This window comes from Conger conger, chromosome 7, assembly GCF_963514075.1.
Source record: "Conger conger chromosome 7, fConCon1.1, whole genome shotgun sequence".
Lineage (NCBI taxonomy): Eukaryota > Metazoa > Chordata > Actinopteri > Anguilliformes > Congridae > Conger > Conger conger.
Window position 1 is genome coordinate 31961735 of NC_083766.1, and position 26346 is coordinate 31988080.

Genomic DNA, 26346 nt, shown 5'->3' on the forward strand with positions numbered 1-26346 from the left:
ACTTAATTGGATAGGCTACAGCAGTAGAAGTCTAAAACATTTTTAATAAATACCTAATAAAGTGCTTGGCGGGTGTATATGCATATATATATGTGCTTTTTCAGATACGTTATACATTGAATAAGCTGCCGTGGAACAATTTACTGAAGCTGTCTGGCAGATTTCGCCCTAAGTCTCAATATTTCAATATTTCAATATTTTCTTGTAGGCTGTGCAGGCACAAGGATTTTTGAAGGTGCATTAAACTGTTGTTCCAAATCACAACTGAATCTTATTGGCAAAACAAAACTAAAGCACTGAATTGTGTTCCCTTTTCTTTTATTGAAGTATTTCTATTGAAAACCAATTCACAATTAAATTCCGCACCATAGTGTACAAACCAATATTTCTCAATCCAGCACAGGTAACCTACATCGGTAGAGCGTCCATTTGATTTTAAAGTACGTCCCAGATGACATTTTGAAACCCATATAACACCATTATCAGGATCAGCAGTCTTAAGTAGAAGAGAAAATCCATGCATGAACAGATTTATGCTTCCTCCTCCCCACCCCTTTCTCCATTGCAACCCTGGAATAACATGGAATCAAATCTATTTAGTCCTGCTTGAGCTACAGGTTGGGTTCCTATATTCATAACTGAGAACGCTAAGTAACAGGGTGGCTCAGTACAGCAATACACCGACCTGCTTTCTGTCCTCACCCAGTAAGTCAAGAAGGGAGGCAATGTTCAGAGGAACAGAACTTAAAACGAAACCACCCTAATGGAATTTACATTGTACTAATGTACTTTATAAATAAATGTTTGCCTCAGAATAGCATTTGAGACCTTTAAGCTTCTGTATCTGGACAGATGAGTATCAATTTCTTAAATATTTCATGTGTATATTTGTATGTATATAACGACCAACATGTATGTTTCAGCTTTCACTGTCATTATAAAACGAATATAGAGATAAAACATTTAAACAGACAGGAATACATTCACGTTTACACCGCTTGCTGTCGGCCACCGTTACTTAATGCATCAGTCAAAGTGGCTCCTATATAAATAACTATTGGTTTGTAAACACACAAGTGTAAATTTATTCATATAGACTATACTGTATATACCTCACATGTAAGAACATGAAATACAGAAAAATATTGTTTCAAGGATGCACTGCAATCTTCCATGGAGGTAAAACTAAGACTTTGGTCAAGCAATAAGGATAATAACATGTTGACTTTGTACTTCCTGCACATCAAAACACTGTTTAAGGCAAAAATATCAGTTTGACGACAAGTTAAACACCACTTCAAAAACACCTTTGTGTTCAAATATAGACAGGTATGTACAGGGGGTTTCCTCATAGAAAAATAAGTGAACGAACAGGAGGTGCTGAATGCAGCCAGCCTACCCCCTCCTCCCTGCCCTGCCCCCAGAAGGAACTAAGCATAACGCAGTAAGGCAGCACTGCTCAACTCCTCGCCCTGAGGGCCGCAGTGTCTGCAGGCATTTGCTCCTACTGTACGCGACACCACCAGATTTCACTAATTATTTTGCCTGCTTTGTTCAGAAAAACTAATTAGTGAAACAAGGTGGTGTAGCAGATGCTATGGCCCACAGGACGTGGAGTTGAGTAGCGCTGCAGTAAGGATTCAAACTGTCCATGAGCTACATACGGCCAAAAATTCGGTTTTCAGCTTTACAGCTGTTCCTTCGAAAGTGTCTGCCCCACCTATTGCCGAACACATTCCCTTCCAATGCAGAGGCACAGTGCAGTTCATCTTGAACTTCTTTGTGACAAACACCAGCATTACAGAGGTTTTCAGGTATTCTGTATTCCACGTACCTGTATTACCTACATGAAAGAAACATTGTTGTCACTTCATGACTTGCTTTGACTGCACTTCCTGTGGATGGCATATTTTGTTTCCTAACATGTCATATTGTTCTTTTAAACTCCGTTGATGTCCACTTTGGAAATCCAAAAATGTAAAAATAAATCCTCCAAGTCAATTGAGTGGATAACACTCAGTGCTCATACAGTGCTCAAGGAGTTTCCTTGCGTGGTAACGATCAGGATTGTGTTGAAGTGTTTGAAATGACGGAACGGAGGCGAGACTGCTGACACAAATACCAGCGTGGCGCCTCACACTGAAAACCCAAGGGCCTGAGGGTGTGAGATCGGGACACTTCACGTCCACTGGGGGAAGTCCATTTATTGTACAATGCCCTCTTGACCTAGCAGATGCACAAAGCTCAGCCCAACACAATAACAAGTTCATGTTCATAAAGTGAACCCAGGAGCAACAGCCACAGAGAGGAGTAACCCTTCTTTAAAATATATACATATATACATATATTTATGTACAGGAGACTATTATTGCAGGTAGTCAGCAGTGCCTTCTGTCTGCAGGGCAGGTTGTGTGGGGGAAAGAGCTGGGTTTTAGGCCAATAAGTCTGACTCCCTCTCTCTCTCTCTCTCTCCAGTGGTACACTCCAACATTACAACCCTGTAAAATGTTCTCGAGAGGATATTTATTTTCAGTCTTCTTGTTTCGATCTCATCTCTTCCTCCTTTCTGTTTCTCTTCCTCTCTTTGTATCTTGTGGAGTCTGATCTTTCTTCAAGGGACAGAGGAAAAAGTGCCTGAGGTGTGCATCCACAGGGTTGGATTTAGTGGTCTATTTGCTAACACTGAGGCAATTCTGGGGTTTCAAACAGGGACATCTGGGTTTCAAAGTCTCAACTCTAGATAAATAAACCCTCACAAAATACTTTGTTTTAAACAAAGGCCCTCCATGTCCACAGCATTTCATGGGTCATTCATTTAATTGCACATTAGATAAAATAATTAGATAAAGTAATTAACAAAATAAATAAATATATGTTCCATTTTGGTACCATTGCTGTAAAGGAAAAGAAAACACAATTAACAGTTTACTCCTCATAACGGCACACATAGTCAGTGCTGACCTTTTTAAAAATGACTAGCATCTTTCTTTTTTCAAAATTTTCCAGATGGTTTTGTAATGAAAGGTAATTCACAGAATGTTCATTCTGAATTTTTGTCCACATCTATACCACCATATTCAAAAGCTTTAATCAGTAAAATTGCATTACAAAGAGAAGAACATTTATGCAGATCCCTTGCCTCAATATGAGAAAGCAGGATGCGGGCTCTCTTTGAAAACAAGCCTCTGTTGTTAATAATAGCAGCATTGGCACACATTCTCACATTAATATGTATAAGACACTGTGTGCAGACTGATTTTTCTCTTTGTCTACCTGAGGGGCCACTCTTGGTCTGGTTCATAAATAACGGTCCCTGCGGTGGCCATTTCATCCACTCTGACCCTCATGCATCACGACATAATGCAGAACCCGAGTCAAATCACGGTAATCGTTCACGTTTTCCAAGAGGTTCCGACACACGCGAAAGGCAATAAGCAGACATACATTATCTATGACTCCTCCGAGACAAAGGCAATGTGTTATTACACTCTCAGAAATAAAGGTATGAAAAGTTCCCAAGAAGGTACAAATGCCTGTCAATGGGGCGGATGCCTTATAGGTACATAAAAGTGTACCCCTAGCCACCAATATATAATTAATTTCTACCTTATTTGCTTGAAAAATGTACTCATGCGTACCCAGAGAACATTACTGTACTTTCAGGGCACATTTGGGAAATTTGATCGGAGAAGAACAGAAACGTACCATCACTGTCACTTCATTTTTGAGTGTGTATGACAGAACGGCCCTGGTGATGGCTAACAATGACAGAGAAAGGAGAAGAAAATGACGGGGCTGGAGTTGACACTCACGTTGGTCCTGGACCCTGGGATGGCCTGTCACACGTGTCGGTCCCCTCCCCTCCGTCAGGGTGTGGTGTCCCCCCGGAGAGTGTTCCCGCGTGCCCAGACTCCGTGCACCCCACCTGGGCCGGCCCCCGCCCCGTGCTCCTTGGGCTCGGACTCAGGCTGGCTCTGGGCGCGCTCGGGTTTGGGGTTGGGGGCGGAGGGAGGGTCGGGCTGCTGCACAGACATGGTCCTGCGCAGGTGGGTCCGCTTGCACAGGAAGTCCGGCTTGGCCGACAGGCCGAAGGAACCCTTGCGGAGGACCATCCGAGTGGAGGAGGTCTTCTTGGACCGCGCCCTGTGCCCAAACTCCAGGGAGGAGAGGTGTGAAGCGTACCCCTCGCTCAGGAACTGCACGTGATCAGAGATGGGGGGGAGAGGGCATCAGAGGCAGAGAAGAAGAAGAAGAAGAGGGCAATGAAGGCCAAGGCCCGTGTAAGTGATTCATCCATCAGCTTTATATTCACTCAGTGTTGGGGTGAATTAATTTCAATTCAGGAGCTGAAATCTAGTTAATGAATTGAAAAAGGTCCAATAGTGTTCTTTGATGAGTTATGAATGAACTGAATTTGAAGTACTTTCCTGAACTCATTCAACTGAAATGGAATATATTTGAACTCTCTTGCCTCACACTCAAGTGCTTTAAGAGCAAATGTAATCTCAGAGTGAACGCTGGAGTTGAGAATAATCCTAAAGGGGTGACACTGAGGGTTCTCATTAAAAGGCTTGGTAACAACCAAAAAAAACCCAACTTCAATGGGAATTAGATATTTTCTGCAGTCACTGTGACAATTACCAGGAAATAGCCAAAATCACCAATCAAAGTCTACGACGCCCTTATTACATACATCATGGTTGGTGGAGCTCCTGTTTTCTTCAGGTAAAGTGACATCACAGCTGCCTTACTCCTAGATTATTATCCCTGCTGGAAAGCTTGCCCGCAGTACCTGGCACTGATTCTGGTGCTTCTTGGAGGGTCTCCCCACAATGTAGATCTGAGCAGGACTCAGGCCCAGCATGTTGTAAACGGAAATATCCTTCATGGACCCATAGGCAGCGCTGATCTTAATGTGACACTGTTGGAAAGGGGGGGAAAAACACAAACGGTTCACACAGAGGGGCCCTGCTTTCATCTGAATGCTTCCGTTCCTACAGATTACAGCTGCTATTTATAGCCAGATTAAGCCTGGGAATGCACAGTGTTCCCGCATAGCGTGAGAGACCGAGCGTGCGCGCCTGTGTCCCAGCAAGGGAGCTTCTCTCATGCTCCCGCCAGCTGTCAGTCTGATGCCGTTTCACGCTACATCGCTCTGCTAGCGGCAGAACCGTTCACCGGCCGTTACGCGATCTCTTAACAGCTGACCCGCATCTCCACCGCCTTGCCTAAGCTGTCAGCTAGCGTAGCGCTGCAGCTGCTATTAGCGAAACGCTGGCAGGCTGACAGCTCTGCTGACGGTAGGCCGCCAGTCCGCCGTGCTGCCCTTCGCTGCTGCTCTAAGCTGCTCTCCCTCCTGCTAGCGATGGGGAAATGAGGCTTTGTGAAGCCTTGAGGCTTTCCAATCAATTCTATTGCAAATATGTTCATTACTGAAGGCCTCATTCAACCCAGTGCACACTATTGACACCTGCTGGTAAAATAATGTAGAGCCAAATCATTTCAAATCACGTGCCACATCGTAGCGCATTACTGACAAGTAGTAGTAATCGCTTTAAGACATACACGGAACCTACAGTTATCTTTAGGCTGTTTTTGCTGAGGTAATTATTCCCTACTAATTTATATTATAAATAATATATGCTAATATATAATGTCTGACTGACTGGGTCAGTAAAATGGGTCAATAATACTATTATGTTAAGTGGGGAGCATAGGAAAATTGAAATAAAGAGGGACCATTTGTGTGGGTTCAACTCAGCAATAAAAGTGCTTGTGTAACTGGGAACACTCTCCGTAGTTAACAACCATGCAACAACTCACAAGTTAAAACGGGGATTTGCTCCCTTGTATCTCCAACCCGAAACTCAAAGTGAACGTGGTTCTACACAAAACAAGGCCTCGTTTGTCATCGGCCACGTGATTTCCTGAAAACGATACAAGCCTCGGAGCGGGGCTTGAGGGAAAGCTGACGTGCCATGCCGGGGTCTCGGTGCAATCGGTAACATCTCTACCTCCTGCACCAGGTTCCTCAGGAAGATGGTTTTCTGCCGCAGCGGGTCGTGCACCAGCCCCTCGGAGAAGAAGACCATGCCCTGGGGGAAGTTGTGCTGGGACAGCCAGGACACCACACGCTGCTTCTGCATGTCCGGCCGGCCTGTGATGTAGATGATCAGGTAGCCCAGGTCCTGCCAGTGCCTGGAGACAAGCGGACATTTTACCCCCCTGGTCACTCAGTCACGGACATCCACTGCAGGCGGCAAAGACACAGGTTTAATGGACAAACCAGATGACCAGCTCCCACTTTCACTCCTTCCTGCTTTTTCTGCAGGGGGGTCCCAAATGGTAAAAGGAGTTTCCCGGGGCCTGTTCCACAAAGCAGGATTACAAAGTTAGCCGGATAACTGGACCCCAAACAGTTCCTTTTTACTGCAGTTCATGTTCCAGATTTGGGCAGGGTTTTCCTGCTTTGAGGAATAGGCCCCAGGGCTTCTGAATGTCTTGTGGAATATACTGCATTTGGACAAACCCCCTGAATGAAGCATGTTCAGTGTTTCAGAAGATTCAGAGATTTGAACATTGGAATGTTTTGTAGGGAGAACTTGATATTATGAACACAGAGCTGAGTATCTGGTGGTTCTATATCTATAATCTGTGTTAAAGAGGAGAGCAGTATTTCAGGCTCATCATATTTGGAATTTGGACTCATCTGCCAAAAGGTTGGAAAAGTAAAAGTAGGTTGGAAAAGCACACAGGCACACTTGCACACACATACACACACACACACACACACACACACACACACACACACACACACGCTCCCCACAAACAGTTCTTACCTAACGACATCCACAGCTCCCGGGCGGACCTTGGGGTCGCTGCCCATGAGGGAGACGCTGGCGGCGAAAGAGCCGTCGATGCTGAAGACCACACACTCCATCCCGCGCGGGAGCACCGTCAGGTACGCCTCAGCGCTGGTCTGGTCGCCCCTGCGGCAATAGGCAGAGAGACACCCTGAATCCAGCCTTCTGAGGCCCCAAGCACTACCTACGCTGCAGTACAGCAGTGTACACAAATTCATATTCATGAATTCATGCGTCTGATGCAAGCCCCAGAGACCTGCGGCAATAGGCACAGGGTCCAGTCAGTGAGACAGATTCCCTCATCACAAATGCTGGAACAAGCGCTACTTTTAACACCTTATCTTTATCTGTGCTTTCATTAATCTGCATGTAACTGACATAATTGTGCCTTGTTCGAGGGCAAATTCAAGTTTGAGGGAGAAAAAATATAATTATATAGGTTGTACTTGCATCATATAGTCAGCATCTAGTATAAAGACTCGCCCTTTCTTTGAGTTTGATACACAGATTGAAGGCTAGCATCATCCTTTGTGTAGCATATGACTTCAAGTTATCTTATACAATACAGTAATACAAGAGTCTTGACTAATTTATGCAAAGGTTGCCTGTTTAGAGATGGTTTTTGTATGGCGCTGATGATATAAAATATTAACTTTGGGGCTTAAAAGGCATGTGGAAATCCTAAAGCACGGGAAAGAGTCCTCACTTGACCACCATTTTGATGGGGTACACCCCCACAGCCAGCCTCTTGTTCTGGGGAACGGTGTAGGAGATCCGGCCACTGCTATTGGTCACCTCAGTGTCGAAGTACACCCACCGGCCAGACGGGGGCTGTGTCATCAGCAAAATATCCACCTGTTCCAAGGGAGGGGGTATTTGACAATGAAACACATGCAGTGTATCCAACCCTTGAATTTAGCAAAATATATTATTAACTGACACAGCCAGAAATATTTTACTCTTCGACTGGCACACCAAGAACTTTTAAGAATATATCTTTTTTGGGTAAACAATAACAAACTGGTTGAGTTGTTAACTTAGTTAACAATAAATGTGAGAGGTACAAAAATTGACTGGTAATGTTAAAGGGATAGTTTGCTTTCCAGTGTTTTGGGATATTATATCAATATACTGTATGTTTTTGGGTTTTTTTGTTTTGTGTGTGATTAAGGATATTTTGGTTATTCACAGCAGTTGAAGACACTGCCACACAAAAACTGTGCATTGAACTTTCATGTGCATTTTTATCATCACATAAAAGCAGTTCTATTACCTCTGCAGTGAGGTAGCCAGGCTGCATTGTGCGTACAGTTGGGGCACCAATGCCACAGGTTTTTCAGCACAATATCACAAATGGTTAAAATGTGACCTACTGCTTGGTTGAGCAGACCATAATAATAATAATTTCATTCCATAGTATAAAAATAATCTCCATTTGGACAGGTTCAGGTAATGCGTAATTGCCGTGCAGAAATAATCAAATGTGATTCACTTTTTCACCAGTAAGGGTCACCATATCCAGCGGTCCGTACATGAACCTGCCAACCAGCGTCTGTGGGCCGTCCTCCGTCGCGATGACATCATTCACTCTGTGATTGGCGGTGACATTCTACACAGAGAGAGTTCATGAAAGTGCCATCAGGTTTGCCAGTTTTCATCATTCATATTTCATATTGAATTTCCTGTGAAAAATGCACCTGCGCCACAGCATATTTCAGTCACAGAAGCAACAAAAGAGAAATCACATTAACAAGTCGGTAAGGTCTGCAATCTGATGATGTGACTGATTTGAAACGCATCAAACAAATGAGCTAAACAAAGTGTCCTGACAATACAGTAATGGGCAGTGTGTGTTTTTGGCCAGAAGAGGGCGATGAACTACCATCCACTGTTAGGCTGTTCCGATAGATTTGCTTTTCATTTTTGGTTACTTTCATTAATTTACTGGTAAAATGGATATATAGAAAAGACACATTGCAATTCACAAGTGAATTAGAAATGTAGTATGGAATACAATCACAGAATAGAAATCACTTTGAATATATCATATTAAAATACTACATTTTAAAATCTAAACAGAAATTTGATTCTAGCATTAGCTGCACAAACTCTGGATTTTATAAACAACTGAATGCTATAATGCATCTACTATTAATTTACTTTCCATTATTTCCCAGTTGTGTAAGCTTTTAAGAAATAATTGGCTTCTCTAGACAAGTCAGCATGATTTACCAATTCCATTGAGTAACCAACATTTCACCTACTGAGGAGAGTTCTAAATATCAGATTATATTATGTTCTTGAGAGTGAATATGCACTGCCTTACTAATGCCAAATGACTGTTTTGCATTACACAAACAAAATGGACCTTCCATTGTTGATTTCTAATTTAATTATGTAGTTGAACATATCATATTCTCCAGTGACTGAAGCACTGATGTACTTAAGCAGTGATTATCCTCAGAAGGCCCTTCCCTACCTTGGCTGATGCAGTAATGCCCACTTATGCAACACATAATAACACAATACTCAAAGCAGAAAAGCTGTTGCAAATGCAGACCCAAGAAAGAGCCATTCTTCCCTCCCTGCCATTCATTTGCTCGCTCACTCACTCTCCCTCCCTCCTTCCCACCCACTCAATCGCCACCCGTTCCATACCTATTTGCTTATTGACTCACTCTTTCAACTTTCCTTACTTCTGTACTCACTATCCCCCCCTCCTTAATCACTCACTTGCTCACTCACTCAATCTTTCATTCTCCCCTCCTTGCCTACACTGACTCACTGAATGGTAGACTGTATTGCCCAGTGCCAGAAGCAGACGTGCTCCCCCTCTAAGCTTGGTTCTGCTCAAGGTTTCTTCCAGTTAGTCAGGGAGCTTTTCCTTGCCATTGTTGCCCTAGGCTGGCTCTGAGGGGGTCTCAGACCTGGGTTCTTTGTAAAGCTGTTTTGTGACAACTGGTGTTGTAAAAAGTGCTTTGAATTGAATTGAATAGTACCACTCATTACCAGCAAGCACCAGGAAGCGAAAAGCCATCCAACAGTGGTATCACACTTCAGTTCTAGCTTGGTATAGCTCAGTTGGCAGAGAGACGCTTCAGATACTCCGTAGCTCTGGTGATTTATTATTCTAGTCACTATATGGAGGGCTCTCAGGGCTGGACTTCAGTGTGCTTGACCAATGTTATTAAAGTTATTAAGAAACCCAAACACCGATGTGCTTCTTCCGAACTTCATTAACACGAGCCGGCGAGCTGTCAACTCTGTCCTGAACGTTTTGAAAGCAAAAGCTTTCGGCTTCAGCAAATTCTGCGGAACAGTGTGGGTGACTCGCATCCCCCTCTCAATCCTCTTAATAAACAGCTCATGCTGACGCTGCAGCTGTGAAATACGCACACCAGGCTGCACGGCCTCCGCTGCGGTCCCTCCTCTGCAGCCAGGGTGTTTCAGGGCCGTTTGTGAATCCTACCCGTTGACACGTCACAGCAACCAGCCGTGCCCGATGCGCTTTCTCCTCACTTCGACATGATGCAAAATGCTGAATTTAGATTTACAGCAGTGCCACTCACTGCATCCTGAATAAGTCCTACAGTTTCCGAGCTTTTCTTAAAAACCGTGGAAGATGCAGCTACATGGAGGTGACGAACCTGCTTTCACAGCCCTCCTTCATGCAGAAGGCTTTCTATTTCAACTGACCATTTCTTTTCACATTTAGCACAGATGACACTTATACGTTGTAAAACTTGCCGGAAAGCAAGTGGTTACATAATAAGGAATGCAGGCCTGTTCTCTGATAAATGACAGAATCTGGGGGCAGGCTGCACTGTCAAGCATACTGTATGAGTGCACTTAGTGGTATTCAAAGTGGGATCTGACATGAAAATGATGACCTTCAGGACTTCAGGCAAAATGTTTCCGGCAATTTAACAGTGAAAGAGCTGGTGCAAATGCTGAGGTGCTTCTGGGAGCACAGTGGAGATCTGTCTTATCTGTCAGTAGAGATGCAGATTGTTTTTGGGATCTACAGTAGAGAACCAGATGTGTGTTTGCCTCTACCATAAAGATGCAGATTCTTGGGGGTACAGTAGAGATGCTCTAACCTCAAACCTGCTCTAACCTCTCCATTCTCTGATTTTTCCATCTCACTAGGGGATACCACAGTGACCTCATCCCCCAGTGCAAGAAACCTCGGAGTGGTGATGGAGAGGCTCCGAGAACATCGCTACGGTGACCCGGGCATGCAGGTTCATCCTGTACAACATCCAGAGAATCCCTTCCTCACCACCTACTACACTCAGCTCCTTGTACAAGCAATGGTCCTGTCCCCCCTGCTCAGCAACCTCCATTGGCTGCCTGTTATGGCTCGCATCAAATGTAAAACCTTGGTGCTCGCGTACCAGGCAGTTAAGGGATCAGCCCCCGTATATATTCAATCAATTATCAAGACATATACACCAGCAAGACCCCTCCGTTCCGCTACTTCGGGACGCCTGGCACCTCCCCCTCGTCCACCTGCACTTCTCAGTCACGACTGCTGTCTGTTCTGGCCCCACGGTGGTGGAATGACCTTCCTGTGGATGTCAGAACAGCAGAGTCTCCGACCACTTTCAAGCGCAGACTGAATACTCATCTCTTCAGACTGCACCTTCCCCCCCCTATTTCCCCACCATGATAAGCCTTGTATATTTATATATAGTCCATCCACTTCACACGATTTGCAGTAGAGAACCTGTTTGCCTCTACCATAGAGATGCAGACTTTTGGGGGGTATAGTAGAGATGCAGATGGGTTTTCGGCTGCACAGTAGAGATGCAGATGGGTTTTTGGCTGCACAGTAGAGATGCAGATGTGTTTTTGGCTGCACAGTAGAGATGCAGACGAGTTTTTGGCTGAACAGTAGAGATGCAGACGTGATTTTTGGCTGCACTGTAAAGATGCAGATATGATTTTGGTTTCACAGTAGAGATGCAGACGTGATTTTGGCTGCACAGTAGAGAAGCAGACGTGATTTTGGTTTCACAGTAGAGATGCAGATGTGATTTTGGCTGCACAGTAGAGATGCAGACGTGATTTTGGCTGCACAGTAGAGATGCAGACGTGATTTTGGCTGCACAGTAGAGAAGCAGATGTGATTTTGGTTGCACAGTAGCGACGCAGACTCCTATTAGTGCACACAGTAGCAGTGTTGCAGTGTTTTTCGAGGAGTTTTCACACGCGCGGCCGATGCCCGCTCACCCGCAGCTTGACGTGGGTCCGTCTGCGGAGCCACTTCTCCCGCGGGCTGGAGGGAGAGAAGGGGGCGGAGTCAGAACCGTCCGCCTCCCGCGCCGCCAGGCTGTCACACCGCATCACCTGTCAATGAAACACACCGCACGCCTGTCAATGAAACACACCGCATCACCTGTCAATCAAACACACCGCATCACCTGTCAATCAAACACACCGCACGCCTGTCAATCAAACACACCGCACGCCTGTCAATCAAACACACCGCACACCTGTCAATGAAACACACCGCACACCTGTCAATGAAACACACCGCATGCCTGTCAATGAAACACACCGCACGCCTGTCAATGAAACACACGGCATCACCTGTCAATGAAACACACCGCACGTCTGTCAATGAAACACACCGCACGCCTGTCAATGAAACACACCGCACGTCTGTCAATGAAACACACCGCACACCTGTCAATGAAACACGCCGCATCACCTGTCAATAAAACACACCGCATCACCTGTCAATGAAACACACCGCACACCTGTCAATGAAACACACCACATCACCTGTCAATAAAACACACCGCATCACCTGTCAATGAAACACACTGCACGCCTGTCAATGAAACACACCGCACGTCTGTCAATGAAACACACCGCACGCCTGTCAATGAAACACACCGCACGCCTGTCAATGAAACACACCGCATCACCTGTCAATGAAACACACCGCATCACCTGTCAATGAAACACACCGCACGCCTGCCAATGAAACACACCACACACCGGTCAATGAAACACACCGCACGTCTGTCAATGAAACACACCGCACGCCTGTCAATGAAACACACCGCACGCCTGTCAATGAAACACACCGCACGTCTGTCAATGAAACACACCGCACGCCTGTCAATGAAACACACCACACGTCTGTCAATGAAGCACACCGCACACCTGTCAATGAAACACACCGCACACTGTCAATGAAACACACCGCACGCCTGTCAAACACTCAGAGCCAATTGCCAGGAAGTTTACTGAGGCCTCAAATACCCGTCACTTATGGCCTGAGCCAATACAACTCCTCAGTCAATCACCACTCTCCTTTATAAACCAATGACATTTGAGGAAGAATTGACCTCCACTGTCAACGGGGGACCTCTCAGTCAGAAATGTCACAGGTTGTTCATTCAGATGCATACAGGCCTTAATAACATAGAGTGACTTTCAAAGACTCAACCTAGTTTCTCAACCGCATAAGGCTTCACCAAATACTGAAAGACTCCAATCAAAGTCTTTTAAAAGCTTCACATTTAATCACAATTCTGCTGGGAGCTGCAGGAAGCACCAAAATGCCTGAGGATAAGTATTAAATACAGACAGGTGTTTACAAGGCATGTGAATTAAGGCTTTTTATCTTCAAACAAATAAATGCCTTGGACACTTTTGGATGTGCTTGATTTCAGTCTAGCCATCATTGCTTATCTTGCTATGCATGAATCTTGGATTCAAAAGGCACCTCATCTAATAGTTCCACTTACTTCCCTTCCTTTCAGATTTTTAACTCTTCTCTGAGGTGTTTAATTAAGTTGCATTTTCTGGTTTGTCTGGAAGTGGTTCCAATTTGGCATTATTGTGCAACAGTATTGGGCAACATTACCAGATGATCACTGCCATATGAATAGTTAATATAATACAATAAATAACCATTGGAAGCCACTATACATTTAACTTCATCATTTGAACTTTCAGCTTCACTGTGATTATTGCGTTAATTCAGTCATACAGTCATAGCAACACTGAAAATGCATTAGGGCAGAACATCCAGCACTTATTCTTTGCTCACTGTCACCAGACAGAACAGACACACATTCATATTGTTAGCATATTAACCAGGAGTGGCCATTAATCATTACTGCAATGGAGAAAAGTTTTTTGTAATCATGGTAGAGCCAGGAACCCATAATCAAAAACATGCAATTCAATTTTTTTGGACATTAGCCATTCGTCAAAGTATTAGTATCCAAATGAAATCATTCTGCAGAAGACAATTATAAAAATAAATAATAACAAAACCAGGACCTATACCTCAAAATAAAAAATAAATAAAATTCCAGGGTTAAATTTAATGTGACCATCTACTTAATGATAAAATGAGTCTGAATTCAGTGTACAGAGGGATGTACACTGTAAAAAAGCGACTTGTTTAAAAAGTTAGTGTCCGGGCAGCCTAAAAACCTTTATTTTCAAGTGAACTTCAGAATAGGCTACAAGTTGTTGATAATAGTCTAATTATCATGAACAAGTCTAATTGTCTTCTCATTTTTTAGAGTGTATAAATGTGATAAATATTTATTTTTATGCTAAAAACTTAACAACAGGATACCACTCCTACATGAGATACGACTGTGCTGGTTGCAGTCTCGCTCTCCATTCTGTGTCTGTATTCAGGCAAAGCATTGAACACATCTGTTTAATAGTGACTTTAATAGTGACTTCCTTCACTTCCTGACACTGGGGTGATTGTGTAGTATAACGGGGCCTGATATGTCATATTAAAGGAACTGGCTTGTAATCTGAAGGTGATAGGTTCAATTCCCAAGTGGGACAGTTCTGTTGTATACTTAAAAAGTACTCAACCCAAACTGCCTCAGTACACAGTATATGCCGCTCTATAAATGGGTGCCACTGTACGCAAATGGATACAAAAAAGCTATGCACATTTGGATTGCTGTGGATTAACGAATCTGCCAAATTCCTGTGCTCACCAATTTTCTGCAAATGTTGAATAGCTTACATACATATTTTTAACACAGTCCCACGAGACTGGCTGAAATTTAAGAAACACTGAAGCAACACCGTGTCTGGGAAACAACCCTCCAAAGCTTACCCTTAGAAATGGGTGATTTTATTGAAACATCATGTTGTGTTTTGGCACAGTGCCTTTTTCACTGTGGCTAAAGCTCAAGTACACAAGCAAACCAAATTGCACTGCCTGCCTGCTTTTCGCTGTGCATGGCAGCCCCAAACACTAGAGAATGGGCAGGCAGGGTGCATCATGTAATAGCAGTAGCTGGAAGCCTGTTATCAAAAAAGCAAAAGCGAAGGCCTGAAATACTCTGAAGTATTTATTTTTATACGCAGAAGTGAAAAAGATGTATTTATCTTCCACTCAATCCATTTTGACAAAAATAGCTCTCCCGCTGATGTCTTGGCCCATTCCAAGGACAAACAGTCACTGTGTTCATGAATGGAGTTCAAGAATTTCATGATAGAGAATAAAATAAGTAATTTTTTTTTGGTTGAATTTGTAGACGTCTGACCTTGAGAATAAAGGGGTGCCTGTAGAAATCAGTAAGGAGGAGAGAAAATGAGCCTTGAGAACGATGTAGTGTATAAAGTCACAGTTGGCTGAGCTCTGGGAGAACAGTGGTTCATTAAGGCAAGGCTGGTGGAGCAAACTGCCATTTTGAAGCTGAATAGATGCTAGGGGCCTCTTCACTCTATAGTAATAGTTTCTGTGATAGTTTTAGCTTTTGGAAGAAATCACATTTGGGCACATAGCTGTACACGTATGGCATGTTTCTATGACGTGTAACAAGTGCGGTCCCTCTCTCTCTTTATTGTTTTTGTTTATGAAAAAGGAACAGAAGTCTATGACAGTGCCATCGCTGCCCCACAGGGTGCTGCACAATGGACTCTAGTGACGGGAGGGTGCCAGTCGGCCCAGGATGACAGCGTCACGCCACGCTCCAACGGCTCCCGCTGGTTCACCAGGCGCCCGGAACCTCGCCAATTAAGCTGCTCATGAAGCGTCTCTCCGCGCGATGACAGCACGGGCCCGTCTTCTGAGAAGAGGCGGCTGATATCGCGTGCTTCGGAGGAGAGGATATGCTTGTCTACGCTCTCACCAACTGACAAGAGACACGCGGCTGCAGCTGGAGAATGACTGGCCATTACAAAATCGTGGAGAAAAAAGGGTAGAAAACATACAATTTAAAAACAGGAATAACCGCTTTGGCAATTCCCCCCACGCGTGTACTCAGAGCCTGCTGTGTAGAACAGTTTGTACAGGAGCAAATGCTGAAGCAGGCTGCGGTCTTCCAGATATCCCCCAGGTTCAGAGAAAGAGAGAGAGGGCTGAGAGAGACAGAGAAAGGAAGGGAGAGAGAGAGAGAGAGAGAGAGAGGGAGAGAGAAAGAATTCACCTGTCTGAGAATGAAGGCCACGACATCAGTGGACTCCCAGTAGGAGGCGTGGAAGAGATGGGGCAGCGCCACAGTAGGGAAGGCAGTGAGGACGTCTGGGCAATACAGAGCGTAGTCCAGCCGCTTGGACCCCCACCACGTCCCAGAGACTGGAGGAGAGGCAGAGAGAGAGAGAGAGAGGGGGGGGGGGGGGGGGAGACAGAGAGAGGGAGAGAGAGAGAGGGAGACAGAGAGAGAGAGAGCGGGAGAGAGAGAGAGTGCCAGATAGAGAGAGAGAGAGAGCGAGGGAGGAGAGATACAGCTCTTAAGTGACACAAAAGAACAGAACAGTACACAGAGAAAAGAATGAGAAACGTGACAGGGAGGCAGAGGCATTGAGAGGGCACACACAATGTTTGTGATGGAGGTATCAGATAAAGAGAGAGGGCATTAAGATGGAAGGTCTGTTGAAAGAGTTTTCATTTGCAAACGACAAAAAAAGCACCTGAAAGACCAACATGCAGGTACCCGACATACTGGCGCGTGATTTAAAGGGGACCCACAACTGACTGCAGGAAAAACAGGACCAGAGCCAATGCGGATTTCTGTCTCAATCGATAAGCGCTTCATTATTCAGCTAATTACAACCACGCTTTGCTCACTCTGTTCATAACCAAATTTTCTGCTTTGCTTAAAAACTTGCTTCCTTGGCAGACAGACAGAAATAAATTGCTCGTTCAAAAAAGGGACAATAATATATCACGCATGACTTATTTGCTATTATTGTGTTGTTTGTTTACTAACTGCCACAGACCAAATGTTATGTTTTAATTTATGACATATTATATACACACACACACGCACATACACACACACATGCGCATTTGATATAAAAAGAGAGATAAGGAGAGATTCACTTCTCATATGTGTGAAGCACAAAGATCTTTGCTGTTCAGGCACCGTCTTGTAGCTGTTTAGCTGTTTGTAATTCAGTGTTATACACCTTGTCAATCACACACAGTATTGCACACTTGGCTTTTGAGAATTCTTCAGACAGATATTTTATAGTCACTGCTAAATGGCAAACCAATTATGCTAACTTTCAATAGAACACTTAAAGTTCATATCCTGCCTGTTCCTGCCAGTCCCATAATGTGAAGCATACCAACTGCCAAATTTCAGTAAAACGTAAATAAAAAATAACAGTACAGTTGATGGAAGAGAAATATATTTCCCTGCGGTCACGACATCGACTAGGATCCGAGTATCTGAAGCTGTCTGTGAAACCACAGCACGTAAACGCTATGTGCAATTAAAAATAGAACCTGGAAATGATTTGTGAAGGACGTATGCTTTATGGCGAGAGTTTGGGGAGGAAAGCGCAGACGGGCCATATGGCGTTGCGTGTGCGGCGGTGGAGCGCCTCCTCCTAGCCTCCTCCACGCCTCCTCCTCGCCTCCTCACTCACTGTTCGAGATGCTGCTGGCCAGCTGGCTCTCCGAAAACGCCTCGCTGTCCATGCTGGCCTGGCTGCCTCTGCGCTGCCCGACCCCCTCTTTCTCCGCCGTGGGGGAGGGGGGAGGCAGGCCCCCACCTCTGGAGCCCCCTCCCAGGAACACCGCGGGGCTGCTGTGGATGGCGTCGGCTGGAGAGAGTGCACAGCGGGCGGCGAGACGGACAGAGAGAGAGAGGGAGAAGGGGAGGGGGGACCGAGAGAGAGGGAGGGAGGATGAGAGAGGGAGGGAGTCACGGAAGGGGAGAGGGAAAGAGCAGGAGAGGGAGTGAAGGAGAGAAAAAGAGATAGAAAGAGTGGGAGAGAAAGAGGAGGGAAGTGAGAGGGACAGGAATGGTGGGAGAGAGGAGAGAATGGGGCGGTTGTGAGAGAGGGAATGAGAGAGATACATTTTCAGTTCAAAATGTTCTACTCACTGACATAGCCCATACAATGTATTCAAGAGTCAAACCAGCTTCTAGGTCCTGTGTATATGATCACATTTTAATCCTTTTTTCATTCAAAAGTATTTTTTATGTGAGAAGTGATATTTTATAACCATGTATTTACCACAGGTTATTTACCATACACTGTGGACATGATAATAGATTGTGGGTTTTAAAAAATTTTTATCTTATTATCTGAAACCACTTTTAAATAAGATGGTAATCCTTTTTTTTTGTTGCAACAATTCACAGTGTTTTTGACATGCCCATAATTGATTTGAATCTGTGTCAGCAAACATTGCTTCTGCACTTCATGTTGAGGGTGAGTGCATTGTTTCCCTGTGCCCCCTACATTCTAACCCTTCCCCACTGCCTGAACCGCATACAGCCAAGGGCGTTCGCATCCACGGCTTAACGTCTGTCAGTCACTGTTCCGGTCACCGCTCGCCACGACAACGGAATGAACAAAACGACTGCAGATGAAGATGTAGAGCAGGAGGGAAGGGTGGAGAGGGTGGAGAGGGTGGAGAGGGAAGGGTGGAGAGGGTGGAGAGGGAAGGGTGGAGGGTGGAGAGGTTGGAGAGGGAAGGGTGGAGGGTGGAGAGGGAAGGGTGGAGGGTGGAGAGGGTGGAGAGGGAAGGGTGGAGGGTGGAGGGCAGAGGGTGGAGAGGGAAGGGTGGAGGGTGGAGAGGGAAGGGTGGAGGGTGGAGGGCAGAGGGTGGAGAGGGTGGAGTCCAGTCAGCTGTGACTCTGCCTGCTCACTCTGGCCGCGTGGAGTCTGACGTTCTGAATTGTGCGGAAAGCCCACTGTTTCCCCTCAGGCTTCCCTATATAGCTGATTTGGCTGACTGCACCGTGAGCGGGAATAAGCCATTGCGATGGTGCGCTTATTGCCCTGTTTTCAGAGATAATGCAATCATGCGGTCGTGAGGGCGTCCACAGGTCAATGGATGTGGTGACATCTGTTCACCCATCACCGCCAAAGCCCCAGAAAACATCTCATTAGACACTGTGCGGAGATGGCCAGGACATACACCTACCTACACGGACCTTCCCCCAAAAGAGCCTTCATCCGTACGTGTGCGTGTATGTGCGTGCGTGTGTATTTTCTGTGTGTGCGCGAATGTGTATGCGTTGTGCATTTTAAGAGTAAGTTAAGGGCACGTTAAGGCATAAGCAGGGTATTCATTAAGCTTAAGCAGATTTTTATCAAGCTCATTTTCACGCAGATTTCATAAATTATTTAAATTCAAGAAGAGAACTATGCGGCCTGTTGTAGAATAAATGTATGCTTCCTGTTTACTACGAGCTGTAGGATGGGATGGATGGATGGAAATCAGACACAATACATCTCTTGAGCAAGAACGAAACAGTTTTGGTATTAAATCACCAGGGGCAAACAGCTGCAGCTCCCTGGCAGGCCCTGACACGCCCGGGTAAGTGACATCCCTCTTCCCCTTATCTACAGCAGGCTTTATTAGCTCCGTTTACTTTATCTCTGGCCTGCCTCTGCTGCTTCTCCTGCCCCCTGCGTGTGTTAGTCAGATGGGGTGACTGGCTGGGCTGTTATGAAATAGCTGTTCATGGCTAGTCTGTATTTGACACGCCGTATCTTTCTCTGAAAAGGCCAGCTACAAAAAAACTGTACATACATTTTTTAAAATAGAAATGCCTGCTGTGTAGAAAAAATAAATAAATAATCATCATCATCATCTTCATCAGCTTCTTCATCATCATCATCATCTTCATCAGCTTCATCATCTTCATCATCTTCATCATCTTCATCATCATCATCTTCATCAGCTTCATCATCATCATCTTCATCATCTTCATCATCTTCATCAGCTTCATCATCATCTTCATCATCTTCATCAGCTTCATCATCATCATTATCATCATAATAGTGTTAACATTGTAAAATTGTGATATCTAGTGAATGCTGTTGAGGCATGTCTTTAGTTTGTATATTACACATGCTACAATAAAACCATGTGCTACAATGAAATTTGCAGAAGTTTGATTCAAGATTCAATTGTTTTACGTCATTCATGTAAAAATCTTTCTAGATGCGTTGTCAGAGAGAAATAATATTGCGACAATCCAATTGGAAATCCGGAAGAATGCCTACTTCTAGTAGCGGTAAGGCCGAAGGCAAGAATTGATTTTAGAATTCATGTTAGAATTGATTTTCCTCTGTTATCTGTTCAAGATACGTCATTTTGAGTGAAGAAAACTTGTTTTAGGGTGTAGAGAACGTGTTCACACCATTATCCAAAATATACCATTTGTAGAGATTTTGGCACGCCAAAAGCATTAAAGCATTGCGCCTCTTCTTGGAAAAACATTCGCAGAATGTCACTGCTTTTAGATATCTGCAAAATATTTTATTCTCGTGGTGGGAAACATGTTGGAGATTAACTGTTAGATTTGGTGCAATTAATATTAGTTTATGGAAATGTATGTTTTTTTTTTTAAGATTATGTATACCATACATACTTTCTTGTGTGTTTCTTAGGTTTTGATACTTTATTCTTGATGGCACACATGTGCCCTTCAAATGCAGCCATCATCCATGTCTCTGCTATGTGCTGCCACACCGTGAAACAGCTTTATTTTATAGTATTGAAAACAGGCCTGCGGGTAAAGGGTTAATTGTATTTACACAAGGCTGATTTCTGGCACATTTCACATCTTGCCTTAGCCCAACTCTTGGATAACTGCCCTAAAAGTACTCTGTTTCTTTCTGTTTTTATTCTCCTTTTTCCAGGAGGGATGAAATTGAACCAGTAAATTGTTCCACTAACTGTCCTTTCAGCTAACATTGCTTTACAGCACTATTGTGAGTTTCTTTGTTTGTGTGTGTCTGTGTGTGTGAATGTGCAGTTGCTCATTGATAGAAGCCTTCAGATATATACGTTTCCTTTGCACCTCTCCTGTGTTTACTGAGGTCGGTTTTTCAGGGCTGCTCTGATTGGTTTCTGAGTGACAGGCCATTTGGCTATTCTGAAAAATGTTGAAATTCTGACTGCAGTGCACTGCAGTCAATTTCACTGACAGCCTGATGGCTGCTGGAGCCATGTTGGAGGGTGTAAGTGAGGCCATGGTCCTCCAGAGAAAAGAACAGGTAAAAATGACAGGGCCTGGCTTTAACATGAACAAATCAATCCTATCTCCACAGGGAATCAGTCAGCAAGCTCTGCCATTTATTCCTGTATCATAGCTGCATATCTGAACTCTTGGACTGTGTGTCCAGCTGTCTGTGCTGGCACACATGTGCGTGAGTGAGTGTGTGTGTTTCAATATATTCACCTAATAAAGTGGTCACTGAGTGCATGTTTAGGATGTGTGTGTGTTTGCATGTGTTTTTTTTTGTATTTGTGCACACGTGTTTGTGCATGTGTCTTTAGGGGCATGCCCATATGTTAAGTGGGTGTTAAGTATCTGAGAGATAAAACAGCCAGCTGACGGTAGCAGACTGAAGTGGCTTGCCTGGCTGCTGGTTTCAGATGGGTGTTTTTTTAACTCTTCACATCGCTGGTCTCAGCCTCCCGCTATTGAACTGACCGAGGTGAAAGCGCCCTAATTGCAAGCCGCGGGCGCGTGTAGCAGAATACTGATCTTCCTTTCAAAGACGCCCCGGGGAAAAGACAGACAGAACAACCGCCGCCAAAGGCCCCTTCTCTCCGCTCTACCTCACGCCGCATCCATCTCCTGCCGCGTCTCGGTCCCCACAATGTCTGCCATTCCTCAGGTAAATGGCGGAGCTAACTACTGCCTAATGACACAGAGCGCAAATGCATTACTCACTGTTTTTTTTAAAAAAACCTTAGCTAATGCGTGCCCACCTATTATGGAAATTAATGAAATAACAAGACAGTGCATTGTAAGAGCTTTTATTTTGAAGCGTAGACTGTGTCTCGTAACTGCAGTCCACTACAATCTATATCAATGAAGTAGACATGTATGACGCTGGTGGTCAAAGGGACATTATGTCTGCATGCAGACTCCCCCTGCATTAAAGAAGGCAAATTAAGGGGGCAACCAGCCTGCTGCTGAGAGATACAGAAGGACAGAGCACTTCTCCGATTGAAAGAGACACACCATTAGTTGACTGTGAGGTACTGTAATAGGAGAGGAGAAAGAGAGAGAGAGGGTAAGGAAAAAAGGACAAATCTGGAGGACAGAGAGAATGAAATCACCTACTGTAGCTAGGTGCAGATCACCACAAAAAGAATTTGGGATGAAATGGACTCATGCTAAATCCATGAACGGAAAACCACTGGATGTGTCAAAGCATTACAATACATTGTAGGCATTTAGCAGACGCTGTTATCCAGGGCGACGTACAATGAAGTGCAAATCGAACACAGGGACAAGTGCGATGAGGACCCTAGAGGAAAGTACAAGCGTGATGAGGACCCTAGAGGAAAATACAAGTGTGATGAGGACCCTAGCGTGACCACATAGATACAATTTGAGCCCTTGAAGAATACATCAACTTACCAACTAGCATACCAAGATTGGCAGCTAGAATACCCGGAGTACAACGATATCAGATAGGAACTTGAATTTAGGGCACAGATATGGCTCCTTTTCTAGGGAGCTTCCAGGTTACAATCTGAGTGAGGCTTAGAAGTGTAGAAAGAGTTCAAGCCTGAGGGGTATTTCACAAAGCAGGCGGTTAATTAAAGGCCAACACATCTCTTTTTATTTCAGCCCATGTTGGAGTTTTGTACGGGTTCCTGGTTTTACTGAGTGATCCAGCCATCTCAGCAATCCTGCTTTGTGAAACAGGGCCCCGGTCTCAAACTATATTTAGAAAAATGGAAATAAGAACAAGTGTAGTTCTATTTAGTTTCAAAGAGTAAATGTGACTTTTTTAGTGTATAATGTTACTATAAAAATCATTATCATATCATTATCATAATCATTATTATTAGTTTTGAGTGTGTGTGAGTTTGAGTCTGTGTGTGTGTGTGAGTTTTCAGTTTGTGTGTGTGTGTGTGTGTGTGTAAGTTTGAGTGTGTGTGTGTGTGTGTGTGTGTGTGAGTTTTGAGTGTGTGTGTGTGTGTGTTTGTGGCCCAGCACATGCATGGCTCTTACCTATGAGAGTGGATCGGCCGTCCCCTAGCGGGGAGCGCTGGTAGCGGGGGACAGCGAATGGGGGCAGCTGGTGGAAATGGGGGTGCAGCAGGGGCTCCAGCCGGGAGGCGGATGGGTCCGAGGGGTAAAACAGGTTAAAGATCTGGGAGCAGGCCGGACGGAGCTGGGCCGCTAGGGGGAGAGGACAGATATGCACAAATTACCATGGTATGTGTGTGTGTGTGTGTGTAAGCTAGTACTTACTGTATGTGCATGTGTATGTGTATGACTGTGCACACAAGCGTGTGTCTGTGTGTTGGCAGGAGATGTAGGTGACGCTAACCTGACACGGCAGGGAGCACAGTTCTCCTCATAGCCAGGACCAGCCCCAAGGGGCAGCCCAGCAGGAAACAGTCAGAGACCTCAAAGTCAAAGTGGCCTGGGTTTAGTACCAGACTGGAGCCATTGCCTGGACGCGAACTCTCCTCCTCCTGCATCAGGCTGAGAGAGAGAGAGAGAGAGAGAGAGAGAGAGAGAGAGAGAGAGAGAGAGAGAGAGAGAGAGAGAGAGAGAGAGAGAGAGAGAGAGAGAGAGAGAGAGAGAGAGAGAGAGAGAGAGAGAGAGAGAGAGAGAGAGAGAGAGAGAGAGAGAGAGATAAAGAAAGGGAGGGAGAGAGAGAGCAGGAAAGAGGCATTGTTATGACATTAATTACATAAGCATTGGCAATGTGCATTGTAAAAATACACTCAGTGAGCACTTTATAAGGTATTTATTAGACTTAGTTTTACTTTCAGAGTATTGAGACATTACTTCTGCTGCTGTAGCCTATCCACTTAAGAGTTTTGATGTGTTGTGTGCTCAGAGATGCTCTTCTGCATACCACTGTTGTAATGCATGGTTATTTGTGTGACTGTCACCTTCCTGTCAGGTTTGACTATGCTGGCCCTTCTCCACTGACCTCTCTCATGAACAAGGCATTTTTGCCCTCCGAACTGTTGCCTACCGGATGTTTTTTGCACCATTCTCTGCAAACTAGTGACTGTTGTGCATGAAAATCCCAGGAGATCAGCAGTTCCTGACATATTCAAACCACCCTGTCTGGCACCAACAATCATTCCACGGTCAAAGTCAATTAGATCACATTCCCCCTTCTGAAATTTGGAATGAAAAACATGGTCAACATCTTGCCTTTAGTTGCTGCCACATGATTGGCTGATTACATAGTTGCATTAACAAGCTGGTGTACGGGTCTACCGCACAAAGCGTTCAGTGAGTGTACGTCATGCCGATACAGCAGTAAGTCGAAACTGGAGCTGAAGTAGAGCGACGGCGTCTCCCAAAAGGACTGAGCTGAAGTGAACCGTCACGGGGACTCAATAAAAACCCCCTTTTGCACGGAGCTTGGGAATCACTGGCTCACTGACGGAGGTGGTGCGTATATGTATCCCCGCCAGGCTGACCGTGTCAGATCAGGCCTCCAGAGGTGGTGCTGCTGGTCTGCAGGACACGCAAGAGAACCACGGCTGTGTGCCACTGCATCCAAACAACCACACGTGAGATAAACAGGAGAGGAACAAAGAGCTGCTCAAATAAGTCAGATTCACATTGAAGGTAACACCTCATGTTATAGTCCGTTAATTACCCAGTATTTATTGCGTAAATACACAGCTACTTGTCTAATTATTAAGTGACTACTTTGACTTCAGAGGTAAGTACCATGAAACAAACTTGTTAAGTACTATGGAAATATGCTTTACAGCCCATTTCATAGTACTTGCCTCTGAAATCAAAATAGTTGCCTCATAATTACACATAAGTACCTGGTATGAAACCCTGATAACGGTCTTTATATAGCACATTATGATCTGGTAGAGGTCTTATGAATGTCTGTTTATGGTCTTATTCAGCTCTGGTTGTGGTCTCATGAAACTCTGATAATGGTCTCCATGTACAGTAGCAAATGAAGATCTGGTTGTGGTATCATGGAGCACTGGCAGTGGTCTCGCCAACGTGGCCACAGCCAACGTGCACTTCATAAACAGCAGCAAATGAAGATCTGGTAGCGGTATCATGGAGCACTGGCAGTGGTTTCAGATAGCAAGCGGCACTCTGGCAGCACTCCTGATTTCGGAAGGCAATCTTGCCGCACTGTCGCAGCAGCCTTGCCTCCATCTGGAGCTAGCCTGACTCCAGCTGTACAGCGGGGAAGGGCTGCGCTGTACGGCACGAGAGCTGACGGAGTGCACTTAACAGCGGCGGTTCCCAATGCATGATGAGCCCTCTCCTCAAGCGCAGCCTGGCGGCCGCTCTCCAGCACCTCTCATCCCCTATCCCCGCCACGTTTCCACGGCGCTGCCTAATGCGCGCGTTGGGAGTGCGGATTAGAGGAGCCAGCCAGTGAAGTGTCCAGATCAATGCGCCATCGATCGTCGTCTGGACCGGGTTTCGCCCGCCCCGGGGAAGGTGGCTGTCAGCTGCTGCCTGTCTGTCTTTCAGTCTGTCTGTCCAATAGACAGATGTGCGTGTGAGGGTGTGTTTGCATGCATAGTATGGGTGTTTGTGTGTGTGTTTATGTGTATGTGTGTGTGTGTGTCTGTCTCCGTCCATGTGTATACACACAGCCCCATGAGCCCCCTCTCTATAGTCAATAATCAGAGCAGTGTGAAAAGGCTTTTTAGCACTCCACAAACAGATTCCCACTGTTCCCCTCTGCACCAGCACGATTCGGCGGAGAGTCAGGAGCTGCCGACCGTTAACCTGACCCTGGATGCACTCTGCGACAGGGCCTGTCTTTTATAAGACCAAAGAGTCACAGAGGCAAAGCAAAGGGCCTGTGGCCTGGGGGAGATGACAATAATGGGAGCGCTCAATCAGTGCGACATGAAGAGGAGGAGACCTAGCTGTTTGGTGAGAAAATCTAGTTGTTTTGGCACCAAAGGAGGCTTTCCTTTTTTGGCCGGCGTAATAAGAGGGTGCTGAATCTTTAGGGAAGGTGTGGTTCCGGCGGTATGGGGGACAGGCCTTGTTTTTATCCCCCTGGGGGGGCCCCTCTC

The 26346-nt window shown here is 45.1% G+C and overlaps 1 protein-coding gene across 2 annotated transcripts in view; it reads right to left on the bottom strand.

Moving 5' to 3' along the window:
* Window positions 1-301: 301 nt before the first annotated feature.
* Window positions 302-26346, bottom strand: part of LOC133132771 (membrane-associated phosphatidylinositol transfer protein 3-like) — a 110384-nt gene continuing 84339 nt past the window's right edge. For both annotated transcript variants that reach the window (XM_061248474.1, XM_061248473.1), the window contains exons 9-20: window positions 23637-23794; window positions 23315-23485; window positions 17742-17918; window positions 16295-16443; window positions 12099-12215; window positions 8356-8472; window positions 7570-7718; window positions 6840-6989; window positions 6015-6198; window positions 4793-4921; window positions 3813-4196; window positions 302-2894 (exon numbers count right to left, since the gene is read on the bottom strand). In XM_061248474.1, the coding sequence (XP_061104458.1) occupies window positions 3867-4196; window positions 4793-4921; window positions 6015-6198; window positions 6840-6989; window positions 7570-7718; window positions 8356-8472; window positions 12099-12215; window positions 16295-16443; window positions 17742-17918; window positions 23315-23485; window positions 23637-23794 (1831 nt within the window). In that variant the 3' untranslated portion in view covers window positions 302-2894; window positions 3813-3866. The remainder of the gene's footprint in view (window positions 2895-3812; window positions 4197-4792; window positions 4922-6014; window positions 6199-6839; window positions 6990-7569; window positions 7719-8355; window positions 8473-12098; window positions 12216-16294; window positions 16444-17741; window positions 17919-23314; window positions 23486-23636; window positions 23795-26346) is intronic.